The following is a 25,047-nucleotide window of genomic DNA, read 5'->3' as shown; positions in this document are numbered from 1 at the left end:
TCGAGAATCGAGAAAACTAGCAAAGTATCAGGAGAACATGATCAGCAAAGAGGTGGCACTATCTAAAATTCCAAGAATTGGATTTCCGAGAATTTCATTCTTCAAAACGCCAAAATCGAAAATCGCAAAACTGGAAAAGTATCAGGAGAACATCGGCCAAGAGGTGGCACTATATACAGGGTGTCTCATTTTTAAAAGTTCGCGCAAATATCTCAGAAAATATGAAAGATACAGAAAAACGTTTCAAACAAAAGTTGTTTGGTTCGAAGGTGACCTTCACGTGACTTTCAAATGACTATCCAAGGTCAAGTCAATGGTACCACCTTAAATATCCCTTCGATCCAAATAACTTTTGTCTGAAACATTTTCTGATTTGGCTAATACTTTTCGAGATATTATGAGCTAAACATTGAAAAAGTTATAAATTTTGCTTTTTAATATCCTCAAGTCTAAAAAATCCGGCCAGAAGTGTAAATAATTCCGAGCACTGTATTAGAGGATAACGCAGAGGTTTAATTACACTAAACAGAGCACAAACATTACTGTAATTTTCCTTAGGTGAAGCTTTATATTGGCTTCATTTGCGTTTCAAATTGATAAATTGATAAAAATTTGTTTAAACAGTATTTTCAGTGACATTACAAAATATTACATTTATTTTTTCACACACGACTGCATACTCACCATTCGCCGCGCTGAAAGCAGACACTTGTTCCCTGACGTTCACGCCATTCAAGGGTGGTTCCGGAGGCGGTAAGGCAGGTGGTGGTGGAATATGCCCTCTGGGACCGCGGGGCGAGCCACCCGTGACCAGTTTCCCCATTTGCAGCATCTTTAGGTCCTCGACGAGGTCCTCCGCTGATACACTCTGACATTGGAATATGTGCATCTCCGCTCGCTGGCCTGAGCCACTATCGTCAGCTACCGTGAACACCAAAATGTTGTTGTACATCTCCATAGGATCTCTCGACGTAAATGCCGTCGGCTCCTGTATCAAGGCAGCTGGGAACCGTTCCATGATGGCCTAGAATTATTAATGCACGTATATTATATTGTGCGGCAGAATTGTACGCGCGATAATTTTGCGAACAATCGACTTTCTCACGTGACATGGCAAATCGGTACGTTCATATAAATTGCATCGATAATTCGCAATCAATTAATTCGTTTACAATATCGCTTTATTCTGGCCTCGGGGATGGTAGCGATTCTTTATACCGAGGGTCACAGACGCGACAAAATTTATGGATCTAATTAAAAGCATCGTTAAGTTCCGTAAACATGTTCTCCGGATGCCCGTGTGCCTACACGTATCGTGCACCTACACGTCGGCGATACGCAGGTCGAATCTGTACGGTGTAAAGGAGAAAAATTACCCCCGTTTCGTTGTCCATGATAAGGACCCAGTTTCGCTCGAGACGAAACTGCATTTTTTGACTCCAAATGCCATTGCTTTTCTCCAGCTGTAGAAGGCGGCGCATACCATCCGCCGGATAAACAATACCGGTTTCCTTCGTGACGGTGAACGTGGCCAAGTGTTCCATCATATACGTCGGCTCCGAGCTGCTGGCGCGACCGCCAGAAGTGCTCGACGGCCCACTGGAGCCGCCATCTGAAAAAAACGTCAGACTCGCCTTTAGTAAGTGACTTGTAAAAAAAAATGTGATAAAATAATAAAATTCTCCTCTCGAGGGACACCTCTCGCTCTTTATTGCCATAAAGCGACGTCATTTCGCAATCTATATTCCTTTGCTCTCGAAATAACGCGCAATAATATTAAAATCCGCTCAATTCGGTGGAGTTTATGTGCAGCACGTGTTTTTTTTTTCGGTCTTCATTCTCTCCGTCGCGAAAGATTCGTGATAATCGGATTTAATTGGCAGACAAACGGTACATTAGCGAATGAGAATTTATTTCAAAGTGTAATTAACTCGTTAATTCCACGTTATAATCTAAATGAGCGGATTGCTCACCTTTGTTGTAAGCGGGACTGTGGCCACTGTTGTAGTACGGCATGGTAACCAGGATGTACCGCGCTGATTATAACTGAAACAGAGGAGCCAATGTTCCCATTACGAGACGTATCGCTGAAGAGAGGCTCTGAATTGCTGTGCCACAATTCAGGGTAATAATTCGTCACGGGCGAGCAAGGGGGTAAGGTAACGAAAATCTTAATTGGCCTTCGGAGCTGGCATCTCTTTATTATCCGCGTTCGCAAGGCTCCGTTTTAATTTATGCGCGCCGCGGTCTCGCCTTTTCATTTCGGATCGCGCGGCTGGTCCTAATGTCGCCGTGTGTTGCCAAGCGCAGAACAGCCGGGTTCAATAACTTGATTTTAACGACAGCAACGACAGCAACGTCGATACTTGCGCGTCGCACGTAGCCGTATATCCGGCTATCGGGTCAGCAGTGCCATACTTGGCGCTCAAGAAAGTCAGCAGAAAGCAGCAGCCCCTTTGCCCCTCGTCACGGTGAAATTCCAATGAGTTTAATTCGTTTGCCAGACATGTCTGGAATTCCTCCTCTTCCTCCTTCTCCTCCTCACGGTTTACTAAACTTCATTTTCGAAGGTGAAACCTTACGCTCATGGAGCTAATAGTTCGCCACTCGTTCGGACACTCCGCTGGCTCGCGCGCGAGAGCAGCCTCGTCCACTTTTCACTTCCTTCTATACCTGTTTCATAGTTGCATTTAAACGCGATCCTTATGCATGATTGACGTGCCTTAAGATTTCCTAAATATCACATTCTTTAGCGTAACATTTTACGTAATGTGTTATATCTCTGTTTATTGGAAATAATCTACACGATTGATTTAATTATCAGTTAAAGGATAATTTCGAGATAGCTCACTCAGGCTTTCAAATACTTTGTATTAAGTATTATGTATATTGTCTCCGTACGAATATTGAAATATTGAAAGTATTAAAACAAAGATGGCTCACGCGCGCGCGCGCGTAATTTGATTGTGCGAAAGGCTTATATCTCGTTGAAATTTTGCGGATGGCAATTTTAAAACTGTGACATGACTGTCGTAGCGATACTTTTCTTCGTCATTTTCTAGCGGACAGATTTATCTGTGATATTTATCGTCGCATGTAAATTGATGCGTCACAGAATCTACACGCTCGTCGATGGATCGTTCCCGGCAGAAGAGAAACTGAGACGACAAGTCGTTTTTGCATAGCTTATATGTGCGAGGAATGTGAAATTCTGAATTCGTTCCAAGAGGAATTCCTCCATAATCGTCCCTTTAGTGTTAACTGCATATGCAAAGGCTATACTTGAAAGATATTCAACGAATTAAAAAAAGAGGCTGCCGGTATGTATACACCCGAATTTTCTTTTGGTGAAGATTTCTCTGCGTGTATATAATATTACAGGAAACACATAATTTTTTTCCCGAACGAGGGAAATTTGATTTTTTTCGACGTGATGTATGTAATAAAAATTCACGCCAAGTAAATATATGTACTTTATCGTCGCGCTGGTGTCATTATAAAAACATTTTTTAAAAAAGGTAAAAAAGAGCCAAGTATAAGCGCCATGCAATCAAGAAGTATATAATTTAATAGAATTAAAGGTTCAACGTAGGACGAAAATTTCGACTCGGGTACATTTTAATTCTATTTAACACTAGAGCCTCGTGACATTACGTAGAACGTAGATGCTTGTTGAATGAGTCCCGTAAATACGTACAGCAACTGCGAGTTGTCAATCGCATTTGCGTAACTGCGTGACGATTGATCGCTCTTTCATAACGCTAATAAGTCATATTAACGAGTTTATGTGAATGTAAACTCGTTCGGGAAAAAAATTATGTGTTTCCTGTAATATTATATACACGCAGAGAAATCTTCACCAAAAGAAAATTTACGACACCGTTGTAAAACTCTTCAAGTTTGCCGAAAAATAATTCGCAACGACATTGTATATCTGCGAATATTAAATTAAATTGAAAATACGAATACATAAATCACAATTGAAATAAAATTAAGTAGTTGTGACTTGTGTACAAAATTATGACACAACAGCGTTTCGCGCGAATGGTAATATTTTAAGAAGAGCGGGAAATGTACACAAATGTTTCTTCAAGTTTCTCCTCTTCTACTTGTATGGATCTTCGTCTCTATTGGGACAAGCATTCCTCGAGTCATTAAATTGTGGTTTAATTGTTTGTTGGCTGCGCCCGTTTATAGTTTCGAAAGTGCAAACAAGCGCTTCTAATCGCGCGAGCGGTCAGGCGTTTCGCTTCGAAATTCTCGCTCGGGATTCTTTAATGATACGACAGCTAAATCAGTCGCTAAACGTAAATCGTCTATCCGGCACGTATGAATTAGTAATAAGGGGATTCTTGTTAAACGATAAGTAATTTCGATTCGCTTTCACCGACGTCGACAGGTTGTTCGGAAGCAATTTTGCAATTTACGATGGGATTAGACACCGTGAGAACGCAAAGAAAGCATCATTATGTGACAGGCACACAACAATGATCGGTTGTCATTTCACACGGTGACAAGTAAGTATGCACTGTTAATATGATCGAATATTTCGTACGTAAATAATATGCCGTTGTATAAATTAACAAACGATCACAGGATAAAAGATATAAATTAATTATCAGATCGTTTCGATTATTTCGAGTATTTTGAATTTCAAAATGACTCATGATTATTTTATATATCATTCGATTCAGTCGGTTCCGGCGAGATAAATTATCAGGATGACAATCTATAGACCACTACATATGTTCCAATGAGGTGAGAGTGAGAGAAAGAGAGACAGAGCGAGAGAGAGGGGAGAGGAAGAGAGAGAGAGAGAGAGAGAGGATTAACATTTATAGTAACATTCTATGCTGTCATTTCATTAAAAAATAAAAATACGTACAATTTCCTGAGTCAAAATTTTGGTACTATTTTGACACTTTTAAGAATAATTTACACCTACTTAGCTGATCCATATAGCTACATGGACCAGCGACAACCTTCTTTGATGACATTATATTTTTTTACTGCTCCCTTGAATCTGTAATTCTAAAAATTTACTTTAACTCCTACTTAAAAGGACCTACTTTAACGCTGAATTGGCAAAAGTAGAAATTTCCGACACTATCAGTTTTAAAGTAGGGGTAAATTTTGTACTTGCAGTTCGACCTCTTTTACTGTCTTAGGTCCTGCTATATAATAGAATTAAAGGTTCAACATAGGGCGAAAACTTCGACTCTGATTTGTCAGAGAATTTGGATCGTCGAATTATATCACGCGTCACATTGATAGCAGCGTGCAACTAACGTAACCGAGAAAAGCGTTTGGAATCGTCATCGGTGGGAAAGCAATTTGTGTTTCCATCCAACAGAAAGGATCCCTGTAGTTTTCTTAAATTATACTACTATTCTGACCGCGGTTATCACTAATGGGGAAAAAGAATAGGCGAATTCACTCGGCGGATGGAGCTATAACAATTGCGTCTAGAGGTATACGCAAATGAAGTATACCTCTATACGCAATTGTTATAGCTCCATCCGCCGAGTGATTCTCATCTCGAATTTTGCACATTATACTACGCTGTTACACTTCATTTCTACGGACTCTTCGGTCAATTTGGTGCCAACTTATCCTTGGCGATAAAGTTTAACAAAATATCGTCTACTTCAACTTTCTTCATTTTCAGCCAAGATTGTTCAGTTTTTCCTCAAGATGCTAAAACTCCATGCTGTACTCAAGCCCTACCCGACTTATCTTAAAATCACCGTGGCCTTGTCGATTCTATCGCGTCCATATATTACATACGTGCTATATATTTTATTCTTTAGTCATATACAATATTTTAAATTTATTTTCTCGTTTCTAGTTCAAGTTTAAATTCGGCGAAGGATTGACATTAACGTAACGGGACGCGAATTGTAAAAGTGAGGAAACGCACAATAAAATTACGGATCGTACGAGATATTAAATATAAGTATTTCGCCGGCGAGTTCTCACGCACTCTGTAGGTAGCCACGACTCAACGTGAAAGAATTCCTGTTCACAACGCGGTTCTAATGCTGGCCTAAGGATCTCGACGGAGGCCTAACACACAGCAGTCACGGCAAAAAGGGAAGGGAAAAGGAAAGAAGGTGAGTGGGCTTCGGTGTGTGTGCCTCACCACGAGACCGAAGTTACCAATGCGTTTCGATCCTGCATACCAGAAATTCCTCATCAACGCTGAATCTAGATTTTAACATGTAACCGAGAATCCCCATTCAGTAAGCAATTACTCCCTAAGGACGTCAGACGCGCAGAATGGTATCAACAACAATTAACAAGTTATTAGGATCTTACAATAATTGCATATACATTGCAGATATTTTTCTCAACTTTGCGTATAAAAGACGAACAGTTTTTCTATGTCGTACATATTCTTGGCTAATGTGGCTAGTTACAAAATATCTTTTATATCGTGTCCTCAGGCAGGAACGTGTTCATAACGAGATTTCGATTTAGCGATTCTTCTTAGAATTTCAAGGAAGGAACGCGAATCGGTGTATGCAAATGAAATGTATACAAGTTCCAAGTACTTGAGATATCACTTTGTATCGGCACGGAAAGATGAAAGGATATGATACCCATGTCACTTTTTTAAGTCGCCGAAGAGATGCACCTGACGTCTAAGCGTGGAAAAAGAATAAAGAGTGTATATATATGAATATGTACGTACGCGCGAACGCACCTCGCGACAAGTCTCAAACATAATTATTTATGGATACGGACACACCCCACGTGCAGAAAAATTCAATTCACGCATTCTTGGAATGCATCGCATCGTGTATTCACCGCCTTGAATGTACTTGACACCTACAAACGGTTTAACCTTGGGACCACTAAATTTTTTTTGCATAATCGCATCGTAAGAACAGATAAATATACAAATTGATTTATGCAAATCAAGACTTTGCCGTCTCTCTCTCTCTCTCCCTCCCTCTCTCTTCCTTTCGCTTTTTTACGACAGTCTTTTTGCAAATTTTTACGTGGCAGTTTTCTCGACTTAAATTACAAGTCACAAAAAATAAAAAACGTGAATTTTGCACTCGTTATACATTTATCGAAAATAAAATATCTTGACAACTCGTGAGAGTTGTCGCGCGACATTCTATTTTCGCTCCCTCGTGAAACACACCAACTTTTCTTACATACAAAGCGGAAAACTCTAAACGTAATTTTCGCCCCTGCCAATGGGTTTAACAACCTTGGACATGGTCGAGATGTTCCACGCACTGGCGACGGAAGGGAATGCGAGCAAGTATTTTGTTGCTCGTGTGCGCGAGCGCGAGCGCGATGATAAATCGAGATGATGCACATTTTACGACGGCACATTTTACGATCTACGTATACGAACGTTCCGTTAACGAAGGCATAAATTCCGCATTTTCCGCGGCATTCGAATGCAAAACCCGATAGGTAGATAAGATAATCGGCACGACATGTCGTGTCAAGAGTCTTTAAATTAAACGACACAATTAATCCTGGAAAAACGCACCGCTTATAACATCCTTATACCTCTCTCCGGTACGTTGTTTCGTTTTTACTCAACGGAACGTCTCGATAACGAGTAATTATATGCCCTGAGAAGCGGGAAAATAAGTTCGAACGTCGTTACGACGAATGAAACGAGTTCCGAGTCTAGAGAACTCTTCCAAATGACTTTTGTGATTTATTCGTTGGTCCGTTTCTCCGTGAGAAAAGCGCGTTTTGGATTTCATAAGCTTCCGTACCTCCGGTACAGACAAATTGATTCTGCCGAGGACATTGCCTCGTACGCCGCTCTTTTATGGAATTGAGGTCTATCGAAGTCACGGCGCACCTCGAGAATTGGCCTCGGGAATGCAGCACGAGCCGCAATTATGTCTGGATGTGCATGCACGTGCGCGCGTCGCATCGCGCGCACGCTCGAGAAAACGTAATCCGGGAGAATGTCTCGATTACGAACCCTCTCTGTCACTCTTACCATTTCTCTCTACCTGCCTCTTCGATGAATTGACGCCGATTTAAAATTGGCGCGAAACGAAAATATCGAGGAATTGACGCCACGCGATTCAGGCACGCTGACAGAAAAAAAAAATGGTTGCGGTTGCCACAATCTCACTATAATTTATAGTCATTTTAGGAGCCAGCCACATTTTTATAACTTTTCAAACTACGTAAGTTATGGTTGACCTAATAATGTATTACAGTTCTTATAGACACAATATTGGTCCGTGCAACTTATGATATGTTTGCCATAAACCACAACGAGCTTTTACTTAGTATATGTATACTTCACTAGTAAAGTGTACGGTAAAATTTCAAGAAACTCTCTTAAAGTTGCTCAAAATGCCACGTTGTCCCACGATTACGCGATTTTCAGGGTAAATGTTAGAGGAAAATTCTCTCCGTGCATCGGGAAAAGTCGAACTCGTCGAATTTATAACGGCATCTTTATCTCAGCGCGCGTTCCAATCTCTCCTTTACACTTATCTAGCGATTTCGTTTATCCACGATCAGAACTCGCATTCGACCGAGTAATATTATCGCTGGCAATTTTTATTTTTACTTGCTATTACTGGGGCACAGCCGCGCGGCGATTTTACAGGCCAGTAGGCGTGTATGCAAATGGCAGAAAATGTGGTAAAGGCGTCGGTACACGCAGCTGTAACTGTTGATTCTTATGTCGATCATTATCGAGCTCTCCATTGCGCTTCGTTATGCACGACAACTCTAGGCACATTTGTCATTTTAACACAATTACTATTAATAAATAATAATCGCTCGTGTTATATTTAACAAACGAGTAAATAAAGAGGCCAAGGTTTACGAGGATATGGTTTGACAATTTAATTTATATATGTGAATCAATGTTGTTACCCAAGTCGAAATTTTGGCCATACGTCGAATCTTTAATTCTATTGTATAGCAGGACCTAAGACAGTAAAAGAGATCGAACTGCAAGTACAAAATTTACTCCTATACTTAAAAACTGATAGTGTCGGAAATTTCTACTTTTGCCAATTTAGCATTAAAGTATCCTGTTAAGTAGGAGCTAAATTAAATTTTTAGAATTAAAAATTCAAGGGAGGAGTAAAAAATATAATGTTATCAAAGTAGGTTATCAAAGTAGGTTATTGCTGGTCTATGTAGGTGTATAGATCAGCTAAGTAGATGTAAATTATTCTTAAACGTGTCAAGATAGTACCAAAATTTCGACTCGGGTATACATTTGAAGATATAAGATAGCGGACGCGTTTCAGTACCTTTCGTCAGCGCATAATTTAGATTAAATAATTAAATAAAACTGGTACACAGTAGGCAATAGAATATCAATTAAATGAACGAACAGAATTTGTCAAAATATGAAAAATCGTCACTGAGGTTAGTGTTTGGTGTAGATGTTAAACCAATTTTGGAATAAGTGTGAGATAATGATAAAACAATTACTATTGTAATCAGTTTATGGAATATTAATGTCGCGACAATTATGGTACAAATACAAAGCAATCGTATGTGAATATTATGCCATCCTCCTGAGCGTTTCGCAATTATTACCTAATCATGTTCGTCAAGATATTAACTTTATATATGGGACGCATGTGGGATGCACATGCAAATCGTAGAAAGCGTGGAAAATTTTCAGTGGTAATAACACACGCAGAATCAATTACAATCATTTGCGAAAACAAATCGATATTACGCCAATATTTGTTCTTTAGGTATAATCGAACGTCGCTGATTTACGTTCAATGTTGTACAGAGGAAAAGCGAATATTCTTCGTTTGAAGATATGTTTAGTTTCAACGCGAAAATCTCGAAATGAGATTATATTGCGTTAAGAAAAAACTTACTTGAACGAAGCAATTTTATATAATTCAATCAAGAAAAATATACGCTCACTATCTAAGAATAGTTTTCTGGAACGGGAAGGAAACAATATTGGATAGAAAATAACATCTTTTCAAATCGAAGGTTAATGATTAAACTGATCTTATTGTCAAAGCATTTAAATAAGACTGTGATATGGTTGGAATGTAGGGTTGTTAAATGCTTCTAAGAATATTATATAAGAGTTGACACTTAATTTTTTTTTCTGAGTAGCACAGAGCGTCTCTTCGAAGGAAATATTTTGGTGAAGGTACGTCGACCCGGTGGAAGGATAACCTTGTGCGGGTGATATTTTCACACGGAACTAAATGAAACTTTAGCCGTTCCACTCTCATACATCCGCAAGATCGGTACGCCGGCGCGCCGGCGCGCGGTAATGCCGGTAAGACACGTTGAAAGTAAATACATCGCGTACGTGAGCGCCTATATGAGCGATGAAAAAGTAGAAAGAAAGTTACCAATGCACCTCGCGCATACCTACGGCGATCTGTTCGCGTCTTGTTGCGAACGAGTTTTGCAGTGAATGGACCGAATCGCGGCGCGAATGAACTTTTCACTCGGCTGCTCGGTCCGCTGATCAATCGCCCAGGATCAATTTCATTCTTGCGCTCGATCATCTGTTTGTCGAACGAATCTAATTTGTACGGCACGGCACGTTTAATCCCATCGGCTCGGGATCGCTCGGAGTTAATTACAACCCGAGATCGGGGGAATTAATTTTTATTTCGCGCGTTTTACGCTCATTCTCATCGTGCCCGATCGTACGCGAGCTACAAGTTTAACGAACTTGTAGTAGAGATCTCGTAGTTGTTGATGCGATCGACCGATTCTACGCAGGCCTTTCTAATAATTTTACTCGGGATAAATAATCTCCAATGCCGAACGTTCTATAATTATGAAGGACACTAGCCGCGGGGAAACAATTCATCGAAATTGTACGTACAGTACAATTTGTCTCGTCTGGATGAACAGTTGGTAATAATTTACAAGTTATACATACGATCGCGGAGAAGATATCGATTTTCACGCGTATTACGATCGTACAGATGCGTGGCGAAATCGCGATTTGTCAAAGCTGTCAGAATTCGCGATAGAGAATTGCCTTTCGCTCAACCGTGTAGTACGTCCAATCGCGAGGGGAATCATCGCGTCAACATGAAAAAGACTCGTTCACGTGCGTGCGTAATCTTTCGGGAAAACTCGTGTGGAATGCGACGCCCGTATGTCGAGTGCAGGTGACGACATTTTTCCGGATAACGGAGCCCGCAGGCGGTAAGAGATGCGAAGGAACCTTTTAAAAATGCACTTAAGGCGACTTCACAATTGCAGGCACAGCAACTAACACCTGCGATACCTTGTGCTCTCTCACAGTACAACTTTACGTCTGTAGAAACGTAAAAACTTTACGATTTCGCGAACAATTTCCCGAGGAATGCACTGATGATACTGAATGCATACTTAGAGGTTTCAACGTTGCGAAAAATTGACTTGACTCAACTAGACGTTTGTCGGGAGGAAAGTAGCTACGTTCTTATTTCGCGCTGTTTCTAACAGGTGTAATAGAAATGGCAATGTCGATATCGATCGGTAATCGCGGCGAAACGACTCGCCGAAGGTGTCTAGCGAGTTAACATATTTGCTAAGTGTCTTCAATATAAGTTGTAAAATATGAATGAAATTACCGGTAAAGTGGAAAAAATAGAGAAAGAAAGAGAGCGCGTCAAAAAGATGTCAAGATTTTTCAACGTCCGGGCAGGTGATGCATGAAAAATTACACCAATGGACACGGAGCCGATAAATATTCACGATGTGTGTCACGGAATCACAGATGTACTAGGAGGTCAACAAACTACTGCTACGTGAAACTACATTTTCCGTACATATGCTGGAGCGAGAAACCAGGGTATTATTGAAGACAAACGCACGCGAAGTCCAGACGGAAACGAAATAGCGCGTTGCAAGTATGTAATTAAAATACGTATCGCTAAATGAATGAGATGAGCTTTGGTCATTCTAGGTTCGTCAAAACCGTCTGATGACGGACTGTCGAAAGAAAAGAAACTTGTGGCAGTTGCGACAGCCACTCACAACCAGAACCACGGTGTAAAGATACAAGGTGAAGCAAAAATATTAAGTTGTTGATTGAACATCACAGGCTAACAGTATAACGAGGCTAAATGTAAATTATAGTCGAACTTTTCGTCACAAAAGATGGAAAGAACCTGCGTGAAACAGAGCCAACAGTAGACTCATTTGGAAATTTCATTAATTAATCCGCTAGGAGATTAATTTTAAAGAAAACTCGCATTTAAAATCCGTTGAAGACTAGGATGTAAGGAGGCCAATCAACGGCAGAAATTCAGGAAAGATAAGCACAATTCCCAGCATACAAGGAGTCCAATAAGTGACTGATTTTTCGTTTTGTTTTCGTCGAAGGGAATATTCGAATGTCGCATTGCGAGTCGCTCTCCATTTATCAGCGACATCAATTCAGGTTAATTAACAGTTAAATAAGATGCCTCAGTGGTCGAATTGGTGAGACGCCCGTCAGAGAGTAGGGGAGTCCAGGCTCAAATCCTGGCTGAGGTAATACGTTAACTAAAAAGCTTGATTCTAGTTAACTAAGAGTCTCTCGGAATATTTGCCTCGATCCATCGTGCAATACACACACGGACGTGTCATATTTCGAGAAACTCCACAAGTTCCGCGCCGACAGCGTTCGAGAGGATGAGAATCGATCCGCGCGCAGTCAATAAGCACTCGTGATGCGTGTCACGACATCATTGGTCTCACGTGGGAGATCACGTAGGCATTTCGTAGGCGTGAATTACAGGTGTCGTCGGACAGTGGGATGCTATAGACGTGACGACGACTCCGGGACAAGTTGGAGCGGATTCGCCGTGCGCCGGCCGGCGCGGAGGTTGAAATTTATCCTCGTCGCGCTGGTTTGTCGAGAGGGTTTCGCTTCGTCCCCGACGACCGACGACGGCGAAGGCGCGCGTGGCTCGAACGAACGTAAATAACGCGTGCACGCGAGCGTCGCGGTGATATGACGTACATTTTCGCGTCTTCGAGATAAGCGAGAGAGGACTCGGCGAGACGATTACACGCGCCCCATTACCGATTAAAGGCGAACAATACAGTCGTGCCGCGACAGGAATGCAGCTCGTAAATGTCACGGGCGGGGAGCCGAGGCCTAACGGGCAGCTTGGAGATGTTTATTGCTCTTCTCGCCTTACGAGACACGCTCGTCGTGGACTTATACCTGCTGAATGAAAAGGCGCCGACATTACGATTCTCGCGTGGGGGCTCGCGAGCCACGGATACCGCGGGACTACCGATCTCTCTTTACGAGAGACGCTGCGCGCGAACGCGCGACGACCGTCTTTTAAGAAGAAGAAGAATTCTTCGTCTTCCAGTTCCTATCCGTTTCGGATGCTGGCAATCATCATGGCTATTACGCCCTTATTTGCGGCTGCTGCGAAATAGTTGTGCAGTGTTCACCGCGAACCACGTTCTGAGATTTTTAACCATGAGATACTTCTCCTCCCCGCATCTCTTCTTCTTAACACTCGTCCCTTGCACTAGGTTTTGCAGTAGTTGAAATCTGCTTTCATTCCTCATAATGCGTCCTAGATATTGCAGTTTCCTACATTTTAGCGCACTAAGAACCTCCTTATCTTTCTTCATCTTACGCAGAATTAAGACGAATACTTTGGACGATTTATGTGCTGAGGAATACAAAGAAACGCGGCCATTCTCTATAAAGAACAGGAGAAACGTTCGAATGTGTCCGTACCTCATCTTTGTGGGAAATTCACGTCGTACGATGTACCTTTACATACAAGGTTGAATAACGTGGAATTAAATTGGAGTTGGATCGAACCCATGCACCACGTACTTAGCTATTACTCGTATATAACTATTACTCATAGATAATAGATACATACAGTTGCGAAAACTGCGATTCGAATTTGATTAAAAGCCTACAGTTAGCGGATAAGGGAATGGAGATTGCGCGTTTTACAATCGCGACACGGGCTAAAATGAGGATGATCAAAGGTCGACGATCGATGAATCATTAGATCGTGATAATGATAGCCCGATAAGAATTAGCAAATCGACATCACAATAGCCTATGGTGATCGATGTTGCGCGCGGCCGATATAGATAGCGCGTGTCATTATTGTTCCCGCCGCATTCGTACGACAGAATAATCTTCACGATTGACTTTTGAGGTCACGCGACTGCAGAGATTCTTCACAAAAAATGTCGCGTTTAATGAGAGCTACAACTTTTAATCTTGCAGTTGCGCTAATAAATATTTCGCGAAGTGAACGATATCACTTCAATCTGCCGAGCCTCCAACGGAAGCCAATTAAAAATGTAAAAGTTCGTTTCTTCAGATTGCCAGTATTAATAATCGACCTCGGCTGGTCGCATTTATTAAATTAGCTTTCACAACGTGTCGACCTTTGGTTTAGCTCCTTATCGAGTGGGATCTTGTTACGGAGTCATGTCAAATACAAATAAAACCGCATAGCGGAATAGAGTTCTGTGTTACGAACAACCAGATGGCACACATAGTTCTATGAACACACTTCTGGAGTGCAAATCTTCTCAATTTCAGATTATTCCAATCGAACGTTCTATAAATATGTGCAGATTATTACAATTAGAAATCGTATATTCCTAACAAAGAAGAACGTTGTTAGAATATACGTTCGGAATAATTTTTGAATATTCATCGAGTTCATGTATTGCACATTGTTCATTGTGTAATACACTTATCTTATGCAAAAGGCAGTGAAACCAGTGATCGTACCACACATAAACGGCACGCTACATTCGATAGATTATTTTATTCACATTCGAAAAAGATTTATAGTAGTGCCAGTCAATGTTCCACGAACATAAGATAAATACACAGGGTGTCCCAATTTTATGTCCCACCCCATATAACTTTGTATTTTTGCAATTAAGAGTTAGAACGACTTGAGCTGGCAGAAATATTTTTATTTCACAGAATTAAATCACGACGTTTCGACCAGTAACACTGGTCCTTTTCAAGTGCTTTACGTTACACCTACCAATTGTTACAGCAAAAGATAGGAATTAAGCGGTCGTAGTGCACAAAAAATTTGTTGAAACAAATCAATATCCATCGAAATAAAGAGATCTTATTCTACTAATTAATATGAATAACTTTTGCCTGAAACACTTTTTGATTTGCCCAATACTTTTTGAGATATTCAGGAGAAAATTTATAACTTGTTCAATGTTTAGCTTATGATATCTCGATAGCTGTTTGTCGGAGGGAAAAGTAGTACAGGCTGTTGCAATAGTGCTCCAATTATTGAAAATTTTTGTGTATCGTAACGTACGCAAAAATTTATTTTGTGTCCCCCTTCGAACCAAACAACTTTTGTCTGAAACGTTTTTTCTGCGATCAAAAATAAAAAAGTTACTTGGTAGTGGGACATTAAATTGGGACACCCTGTATAAGAATGACCTGTGGAATATTTCAAATATTCTTAAAATGTTCATAGGAGTGTCTTGTGCTATCTGGGTGAGAGCAAAATTTCCACCAACGTTTCCGGAGCCGAGGGACGCGAGACCAAGGCTGGAAATGTAAAAGTTTTCGCTGTTATACAAATGCGTGCGCGGTTTTGAAATATTTTAGCGAGGACGCGCCGTAGAGGCTCGAGAGAAATCAAGACGTGATCCAGATACAATGAATTGTCCGACAATTAAGACCCCGTATCGTCCAATTAGGGAGTTCAATCTCAGCGGCATTCTTCGATCCTTAATTAGTTAACTGCACCTCGCGCAGGCGATCCTCAAATTCGTTTTAATGTCACCGGAAATGCAATTATATCTAATTACTTGTACAGTTTTGCGATTCATCGCCGGATAGAATTACATTGCAGCTGATCGTCGATAGAACTAGAAAAAATGTACGTCGATTAATTTCCTACAATGTTATAAAATTGAAGAGAGATATTACGTATCTTCTAGCGCGCTATATATAAAACGAGACGTGTGATTCACATTTATCGTATGATTCACACGATAGGCGAATCATTAAGTTCCATTTGTTTACAACCTCACGCGCGTTAGTTTCCGTCGACATTCCTTCCCTCGGAAAATTAAACCTTCGGTCAATGGTTTCGAGTTAAGACGCGATTTAAAGTCAGCAAACTTTACCTTCGCGCAACTCGGCGTCAGATTCGCGCGAGTCTTCTCAAACGCCACTGTAGCGAGCGACGGGAGGCGAGGGACTCGACTCTATCCTCTTTTTTTTTTAAGTATTTGGTTGCGAGCCTCGTGCTACAAATTTCGCGCGAGCGAATTCATAATCGAAACGCATTAAAACGCCGGCGTGCGAGTAAGCGCGTTTCCCTTACGTCCTCGTTTGCGCGCTGTACTCGCAGCACGAAACTCGGGGAGGATTCGGGCTCGAGGCACGAGTGAGATCCAACTCCGTTCCCTCGGACTCAATTGGTAACACCTTCCGCCCGCGTATACCACGAAATCTCGACGACGCGCGATCCGGAGTTGGAAACGCAACGCGCACGAGCGTGTGGCGTCCGCGAGTCGGTGCAGCGGGCAGGCGCGCGCGCGCTCGCGCGCCTTTCGTCAGCGCGATTTTTATCCGCCGTGCGTCCTCTCGGCGGTCGTTGGTCGCGGGACTCGCGGGCCAGGCGCGCAACGCGGCCATGCACGCCACGGAGGACGGCAACAGGTGTGCGCGACCGGGCGATTCGCCACGGCGTCGCAACGGTGCCGCTCGGAGCGTTACGAGCAGCCACGAGCGCGCAGTCACGACGGCCTCGCCGTTCCCTCGCGCGACTTCCCGACGTGTCGCTCGCTCGCTCGCTCGCGGCCGAGGCGGGGACGCGCGAGACCGTCCCGTGGGCGCCTAAGCGCCAGACGAACGGGATCGCTTACCTTATTTACAAATTTTGTTCACAATGCACACCGCGCGCGTACACCGACGGACTGAGGACAGCCAGATGGGCCGGGGTAGGGGAGGGAGGGGGGGGCGGCGGCACTCGGTCCCCAGGCGAAACGGAGAAACGGAGCGAGCGGCGGAGCTACGTCCCGAACATGCTCGACCGCGAATACCCCGGCGACTGACTCCGACCTGCTCCGACCGTGAGCCGTGAGGCGTGATCCACGATCGACGCACCGTCCTTACCTGTCCCCAGCTCCCAGGTGCGCCGCAGGTAACGCCGCCTGCCATTGGCCCGCCGCCACGAGACCGTCATGGCGGCCGGGCCCGTTCGAATCGGCAATCTTCGGCCGCGCGCTGCCCGGCCGTTACCTGCGGCGCCTCAGGATCGTACGCGGGGGCATCGCCGCGTACGGTTCGACGGCGATCTCTCTGTCGATCGATCGATCGACACTCGGAAACGCGTTTCCGGTACTTTCGGTTTCTTCGTTCGCGACGGAAACGGAACGGGGCGAATACGCGTCGGGGTAAATAGGCGTTACCGGTGGCTGGCACGTTTTAATCGCGATCGGCGTGGCGCGAGGCACCGCGATCGAATTGCACCGCACGCACCATGGAAGACGAAGAGTTCCGAAGACTGGTATCTCGAGCCAATAGAAGTACCTGTTACAAAGGGAAATTGTAAAGAACGTAAAACTTGGGGAAAGGTGGGAAACACCTGTTGAGAATGCAGTTTAATCGACCGGGTCGCGGCTAAACGACGATCGATTTAACGCCGTCGCGCGTATACAGCGAATACCGTAGCGACGAATCTTTCGATCGTTTTATTCGGCAGGGCGGATCTTCAAGTGGAATGTCATTTTCAGAAAATGACATTCGTAATATTTCAGTTGAATTTAATTGACTGGAGATTGATCTTAAAAAAATTCTCTCAATTTAAAACTGATCAACTTGTTCGAAATTGAAGAAGTAGAAGAAATTAATTCGAGTTTAAAAATCGAAACAAATTGTAGATTTTGTTACGATGTCTAAACCCATATAGCACCGAAGCTTTCAGAAACATTTCAGAAAACACCCACACAGCACAGCAAGATTGCAATATTGCTGCAACGTTGAAATGTCCGCCGTCAAAGAGATTGCAGTGCAACATTATAGCAATGTTGCAGTGCAATATTTTTGGAATAATTTGTTGTACATAAGCAGAGAATTTACTAATTACATATGCATCCGGGCCTTTTTCAATACACAGCAAGCTATTGCGAGGCAACCTAAGGCGATTATGTCGCTTCGCAATAGATGGAGATTGCGAGCAACACCGCACTGATCAAGAACTTAATAATTCGCGCATTACTGGTATCAACGAAAATAACGTTATAAAATTCTCGTAGTTAGAAAACATTTTTAAATAGAAAATATAGTATTTTTATTATTTTTGAAACATTGCTGCAATATTGCTATCGAAAGTTGGCAATTTTATATCCCTGCAATGTCTCTGCAAGATTGCAACGTTTCTGCAATGTAACTGCAACCATCTGTGCTGTATGGACATTGTTGCAACATTGCAACAATGTTTTCTGAAATGTTCTTGAAAGCTTTAATGCTGTATTGGAAGTAGTTGCATTTACTACTCGCAGCGATTAATTGACATTGGTAACGTGACAACTCGATACTTTTATAAAAATAATTGTAACCGACGGAACGTCCGGCGCACAAACAATTCAATTCGTTGCGTGCAGTAGACATTTTTACATTGCTTTATAAAACAAACGTATATTTAAACATGAAATGTTTCATACAACTCTTGTTTTTTTATACACGTACGTATCTCGTCGGAGAGAAAGGTAACGAGTTCAAGGAAATATCAGACATTTCCAGTGGATACATATTAATTCCTATACAATTTCATTTATTCCTCTCTTCAGGGTTGAAGATAAGATTAATTGGTATCTCACAATAAACACTAGGCGCCATTAACTAGAAATTTATTAACACGTATTTATATTTACGTATCATTCTCATAGTCCTTGGGATTCTTGCGAGAGATAATGTTGTTCTGCTCATTCGCCCAATTCACGAGCAAATAGGAAAACATGAAGACTGCAACAATCGATAAAAACGTTACGTTACGAAATAAATATAGCTTTATCAATCCTTTCGCGACCAAATTATTTTGTAAGCCGGACACTAGCACTCCGAGGAGCCAAACGGTAAGTGAAGTATTTATACGTCAGTGGTCGTGAAAGGATGAAACATTCAATTATTAAATTATGCTTACAAGGTGCGACGCGGAATATGCTCGAGTGGATACGGCGAATGGTATTTGGTATACCTTCGGAAATCATTCCTCCAAAGGCTTTCTGCTCGTACGGACTGAGTCGGAAGTAGACGATGCCATTGATCTTGGCAAGATTTCCGAACTGTTTCCCCATTTTGACCGAAGCCTGGAAAATTCAATAGTTACAACCGTGACAGCATACTCAACGGAACATAACCAATCTCGTATAGCCGTAACGAAGACTCTACGAAATGTCTCTCCGATACCTCAAACTTGAATTTTAAGAGTTCCAAGAGTTCGGAGCAAAATCCAAGACAATGTCAGAAACATGAAATAATTACATAATTTTCTGTACTCACGTAGGACAAGCGCCGTGATATTTTTACGATCGATCCTCCATAGACTTTCACAAGACCTGATGTCTGATCCTGATGGTTAAGACAAACCACGCGATGCTGCTGCACGTCGTATCCAATGGGAGAATTAGTTCTTTAGGGACATTAACTAGAACGATAATTTGTCCCTAGAAAATAGATTCTCTACTCTCAATGGCCGCGTTCAGCAGACACAACTGTTGAGTGAGCGCTCGGTATGATTGGTCACGTTCAGCAGGCACAACTGTTGAGTGAGCGCTCAATGATTTCTTAACATGATTGGCTGGATCTAAAAGTATTAACCAATCATACTGAGCGCTCACTCAACAGTTGTGTCTGCTGAACGCGGCCATTGGTTAATACTTTTAGATCCAGCCAATCACGTTAAGAAATCATTGAACGCTCACTCAACAGTTGTGCTTGTTGAACGTGGCCTGTGTTTTACAACACTGTGCAACCGTTGACAATGGCCGCGTTCAGCAGACACAACTGTTGAGTGAGCGCTCAATATGATTGGTTCATACTTTTAGATCCAGCCAGTCATATTAAGAAATCATTGAGCGCTCACTCAACAGCTGTGTCTGCTGAACGCGGCCATTGGTCGCGTTCAGCAGACACAACTGTTGAGTGAGCGCTCAGTATGATTGGTTAATACTTTCAGATCCAGCCAATCATGTTAAGAAATCATTGAGCGCTCACTCAACAGTTGTGCCTGCTGAACGCGGCCAATAACGTTTACGCAATTGTAGAATGGCCTTTATGCGGGGTCTACAGAATAATCGACTGTAATTGGTCGATTCAGCCGGACACATGAGAATTAACCAATCATAGTCGACTTTTCTTACGACTACGATTTTACGACATCTATGTGGACGAGGCTTTATCTATCATTAAAATTAAGATTAGAAGCCTAACAAAAAATCTATTCACTCGAATAAGTTGTAGATTATTTAACCTAATTTCAAAACTTAATTTCAACGATACCACGCTGTTCTTTCACTTAATCTGAACAGTGGGACACCGTCGGTCTGTACATACACAAAAGCCACACGATTTGCATATTACACAAATGTTTTCACGAATGGACAGTTCTAGGAGCAAAAGGTGCCAAAAGCGCAGAATCACTCCAGGCATCCCTTAATAATTATCATAGCAACTCTAGCGCATGATGTAAGGATTCTAGCGTCTGATGAAATCCGCGTCTCTCGCCACCCGCTGCGAGTCGACGTTGCGCACGCACGGAATCGTTCGCCGTTTAGCGTGGCAAATTGTAGCGAGCGGCGCGAGCGCGCAGCCTTCGTGTCCATTCGTGCCCTTCGCACGATGCGTATTACGTAATCGAGCATATATCGGAGCGAAAAACAACGCATCCGCAAACACCTTCTGTCTCATGCGCGCACCGCCTAGCTGCGCGAGAGCCCCGCGCAGACCGCGCAGGTCCGCGGGGGCGTCACGTGACGACGGTGCGCGAGGTGCGCGAGCAGGCGAGAGTGCGGTGCAAGATGGCGATTGGCCACAAAGCAGACGGAATCGACGGGACGGATCCCTCGCGGCTCTCTCGGCCGCCGGCAGTGGCGCTCTCGTCGAGCCGTTACTCAAGTACAGTACAGTGCTGTGGCTGGCGGGGGTGCGGCGGGCGGCGGGGTGCGAGCGTAACGCGGAGAGAGAGAGAGAAGGTAATCAGTCGCGGTGGCTCGTGTGCGAAGCTTCACGTAACGTCGATGTTGCATCCGCGTGATTCGTCGCGCGTCGTTTATTGTCGAGCAGCAGCCGCAGCCGCAGCCGCAGCGGAGGACGCAGAAGCTGCAGCAGCGTCCAGTGGAATCCGCGCGCGTGGGAACATGATCGATCCGGGGGCGCGTGGTAACGTGGTACCGCGATTAAATCGGGTCGAGTAGCGACGTTGAGCGACGACGACGTCGCCCCCGGTGGTGCCTGGCGCCGCGCGAGGCCTTCGCTCGAATTTTAAGTGCGTGCCTGCGTGCCACCGCCAGAGTCCAAGCCAGAGCGAGCCAGCCAGCTCAGCGTCGAAAGTAGCGGACGGCGTGCCTCCGCTCCCTCCTCCTCCCCCCCTCCCCCACCCCCCTTTCCCACCGCCCCGCGAGTCATGGGATCGAGGAGTAATAACGAGAGTCGCGGTTGCGGGACTAAAGGCGCCGCCGGTCAAGACATGGCATGCGACCGCGCCGAGACCGACTTTGAGTTCGCGGTGCCGCCGGAAGCGCCGGTGTTCGAGCCGACCGTCGACGAGTTTCACGATCCGCTCGCCTACATCGCCAAGATACGGCCGATCGCCGAGAGGTCCGGCATCTGCAAGATCAAACCGCCACCCGTGAGTAGCTCCCCGTTACGCCGCTCCTGTTACGTCGTCGCGCACCAGAGCCTCTCGCTCTCTTCGTCCTCGTCGAGTCGATCCTTCCGCGTGGACTCTCTCTCTCTCTCTTTCTCCCCCTCTCCTCTCGTGCAGCTCGAAAGAAAGGCCCGCGAGAGTCTCGCATCCTCGTGCGACCTCGTTTTTACGGCCGCGTATTTTTTAAGATAAGTAGCGGCGATTACGGCAGCGACGACGATGACAATAGCGAGGAAGAACGGAGAGAAGCGGGTCCAGCGGCGCGAGGTTTCCTCGCGCGCCGACCGTTCTGCACGTCGCTTTTTTCTCCGCGAGTACGCGACAATCGTGCACGCGCCTCGCGGCCAGAACGGCGAGCAAAAGGAACGGGGGAGAAAAAGGAGTCGGGACGCCGAAGAATCGAACGAGACGGCGGGCCCCTCGCTCTCCTTTTCTCCTCCGCGCGGACGCAACGCTGCTCGCGCGGCCGCGTTAACGGACCCTCCTCGCGGACGCGACCTCGCCGACGACGCCGACGACAATGTCGGACGACGCTGGTGGAAACGAGCGTCGGGGACGTCGGGCCCGAGCGCGCGCGGCGAATTCAACGAGGATCGACGCGTCAACTAGCGATAAACTGCGACGATCGGTGCGACGACCGCCATGTAAGATGGCCGAGGGACGACGGGACGTGACGGGGTCACCTCGGGGAAACTGTTTTTTTCGCGTAGACGCGCTTTCCCGTTTTCCCGGAGGAGAGGCCACGGGGAAACTTGGCGACCGCCGACGACGCGATCCCGTTAACGTCGCGCGCCCCGCGGCCTCTCTCGGGCGCGCGGCTCCGCGGCTGTCCTCGTCGCTTCCGCGTCGCCCGTCCGCTCGTCCGCTCCTCGGAGCGGAGCTGAGCTTTCCGCGGGCGTGTACGCGCCGAAGGGAATCTCATCGCTGGGCGCGTTGCAGCTCGCCGCGTGACATAATTTTTTTCTTCCGCGCTATCGTCACCTTTCACTCCGCGCGGGCTCTCGAGCGTAGCCGTGCAATTCGGGTCCGCGAGCGAGAGCGGGCGAGCGAGCGAGCGATCGCGAAACCTCACGCGCGATCTTCCCACCTGAGCGTCGCTTCCCCGAGCGGACTCGCCTCGCCGTCGGTTTATGCCACCATTAGAAACGATTTGCGCCATCTTGTTTCCGCGTGCAAAGAGGAAAAACTCCGGTGCAACGCCGGAAATCGCGCACGTTCCTCCGTAACGGCGAGCGTGGGCGACGCGAGTCGCCGGCGTTTTTTCTCCCTTTTTCGGCGGCTCGCGCGATCGATACACGCGGAGGCGCCGTCGACGCCGCGATAGATTTAGCGACGTGGTTTCCGAGAGATCGTTTGACCGGCGACACGGTGTATCGATCGCGTCTCCGTTCGATATATAAAATTTCGTCCTCCGTCGCCTTCCTCGTTAAACGCCCGGCTCGGCGCCCGACCAGGTTTTTCCGCTCGTCCGCGGGCGATTTCGGCGTCGCGAATCACGAGCGACGGGCGCGCCGAGATAATGGTAATCTTTAATAACCGACCGCGAAGATCGCGGGCAATTCGCGGAGAAAACATTGCCGCGCGAAGGTGAAACGATAACGCGTAGAACACGCTCGCCTCGGGCAGGTGCAAGCCTCTCTGCCCGTCAACGCGCCACAAACTCTCAAGTAATTATTGATTTTTACCTACGCCGGCTAATCGATACCTGATTGTCCCGGCAGTAGCCGATTGTTTATTATCTCTCTCTCTCTCTCCCTCTGTTTTTGCCGAAATCTCACAAGACGCTTACTCATTCATCCCGACGCGATCGATTCACGAGATCGCCTAATTTACGGCGCATTATTTTTTTATCTAATCGCTTATTAACGCGCGCGACAGCGAAGAGCACCTCCTCGCCAGCTGCTTTGTTTATTGATTTCGATATACAAGTGCAACGCGATACGGGATTTCGGCCGAGACGTCAGTGCGCAGTGTCGGCTCGTTTTTCGAGGCAACCTTTTATCAGCAATGGCGTTCTGTATCGATAAAGGCTGGACACGAGGCGTACCCGTTGATCGCGCACTTTTTTTCTTTTGCGAAGGGCACGTCTTTCCCCGAGAGCTTGGTCTCGCTCCGCAAGGCAACTCCGTGCCCTTCTCGAGCCTCGAAACATATTCCGATCGTGCGTCGTCCGTCGTCGCACGCCGAGGAAACGGTAGGGGAACGACGCATGTACATACGTGGAATCGATGTACATACCCTCGGCATCTCGCCGCGAGAATCTGTCTGGGAGGTGAACTGCCCGCGGCGAGTTTACCCTCGAAAGTTTACCCTCGAGTCCGCCCTCGAGGTGTCCATGGCGCGGACGCGAAACCCGCGGTCGCGTCGACGTGCCCGCGGGTCCCGTGTCGCTCGCGGATTCTCGCGAAAGAATCAATGGAGGTGATATATTTATGGCGTCACGTCTGAAATTGGGCGCGGAGCTCTCGGGGGCGGAGGCAGACACGCCGTGCTTACGACACGTATTCGCGCACTATGACCGTAGATTTCGGAAACGCGACATTTGTCTCTCTTTTTTTTCCCCCCTTTTGTGATGTAACGCGTATGATACTGTCGGTTACTCGTTTTGCATTAAACTCTTGACGCGTTGCGCAGTTAAACGCGCAGTCACAGCGAGCTCGGCTGATCCTGGATAAACTTTCCAAATTTTATTTAGCGTCCACACTCGACTCGCTTCCGAGGCAGAACCCGCCCGATACAGTTTCTCTGTTCAGTTGGGGGTGAAGTCGCGAAAAGGTCGGATCTCTGAGTTTTTTTAACTACGTGTATTTACGTACTCTGACGCGCTGATTGCGGATGCGACAGTGAAAATTGGCGCAAATTTGGTTTTCGTGGCGAAAACCGAGGGGGAAACCGCCTGAGGGCATTGTGGTGTACAGATTTGCGGCATTAGTGGGCATTACTAGGCGTTACTAGGCATTTTTTGGGCATTAGGCCTTGCTGGGGCATTATAAAGATAAAATAAGAAAACAAGGTAGATAAGACAAAATAAGATAAACTGGGCATCAGTCAGCACTTGTGTACAAGATTTTGGTATTGCGGTGTACAGATTTGCGGCATTAGTGGGCATTACTAGGCATTTTTTGGACGTTAGGCCTTGCTGGGGCATTATAAAGATAAAATAAGATAAAACAAGCTAATAAGATAAAGTAATGCCCGCTGGGCA

The 25,047-nt window shown here is 45.1% G+C and overlaps 3 protein-coding genes across 6 annotated transcripts in view; 1 reads left to right on the top strand and 2 right to left on the bottom strand.

Annotated features, from left to right (window-relative positions):
• LOC105565850 (epidermal growth factor receptor kinase substrate 8-like) overlaps nucleotides 1-17,149 on the bottom strand; it is a 26,567-nt gene extending 9,418 nt beyond the window's left edge. Inside the window, exons 1-4 of one of the 2 annotated variants that reach the window (XM_012019384.1) lie at nucleotides 17,090-17,149; nucleotides 1,974-2,046; nucleotides 1,377-1,612; nucleotides 685-1,024 (exon numbers count right to left, since the gene is read on the bottom strand). In XM_012019384.1, the coding sequence (XP_011874774.1) occupies nucleotides 685-1,024; nucleotides 1,377-1,612; nucleotides 1,974-2,016 (619 nt within the window). In that variant the 5' untranslated portion in view covers nucleotides 2,017-2,046; nucleotides 17,090-17,149. Of the gene's footprint in view, nucleotides 1-684; nucleotides 1,025-1,376; nucleotides 1,613-1,973; nucleotides 2,047-16,839; nucleotides 16,920-17,089 lie in introns of those variants that run through there. The other variant, XM_012019383.1, reaches the window with a different exon arrangement.
• Nucleotides 17,150-18,585: 1,436 nt separating this feature from the next.
• On the bottom strand, nucleotides 18,586-19,578 carry LOC105565847 (cytochrome b-c1 complex subunit 8-like). Of its 2 annotated transcripts, none has more exons than XM_012019374.1 (3): nucleotides 19,478-19,578; nucleotides 19,119-19,284; nucleotides 18,586-18,940 (listed from the first exon to the last, which is right to left on the bottom strand). In XM_012019374.1, exons 2-3 carry the CDS (start codon nucleotides 19,270-19,272, stop codon nucleotides 18,846-18,848), a joined length of 249 nt encoding a protein of 82 aa, XP_011874764.1. In that variant the 5' UTR covers nucleotides 19,273-19,284; nucleotides 19,478-19,578; the 3' UTR covers nucleotides 18,586-18,845. The 2 variants fall into 2 exon arrangements, with proteins under 2 accessions (XP_011874764.1, XP_011874765.1); XM_012019375.1 differs by having other exon boundaries at nucleotides 19,385-19,503.
• A 2,002-nt stretch (nucleotides 19,579-21,580) lies between these two features.
• Nucleotides 21,581-25,047, top strand: part of LOC105565846 (lysine-specific demethylase lid) — a 20,774-nt gene continuing 17,307 nt past the window's right edge. For both annotated transcript variants that reach the window (XM_012019373.1, XM_012019372.1), the window contains exon 1: nucleotides 21,581-21,824. In XM_012019373.1, coding sequence (XP_011874763.1) covers nucleotides 21,600-21,824 — 225 coding nt within the window. In that variant the 5' untranslated portion in view covers nucleotides 21,581-21,599. The remainder of the gene's footprint in view (nucleotides 21,825-25,047) is intronic.

Source organism: Vollenhovia emeryi, unplaced genomic scaffold, assembly GCF_000949405.1.
Source record: "Vollenhovia emeryi isolate VEMERY1.0 unplaced genomic scaffold, V.emery_V1.0 DF939148.1, whole genome shotgun sequence".
Classification (NCBI taxonomy): domain Eukaryota; kingdom Metazoa; phylum Arthropoda; class Insecta; order Hymenoptera; family Formicidae; genus Vollenhovia; species Vollenhovia emeryi.
This window is presented reverse-complemented; position numbering and strand designations above follow the sequence as displayed.

Bases quoted from the DNA above. Each gene is read 5' to 3' on its own strand.
- LOC105565847 (XM_012019374.1), bottom strand. From the start codon at position 19,272: ATGGGGAAACAGTTCGGAAATCTTGCCAAGATCAATGGCATCGTCTAC. The intron at 18,941-19,118 runs GTAAGCATAATT...CGATTGTTGCAG, and splicing joins CATATTCCGCGTCGCACCTT to TCTTCATGTTTTCCTATTTG.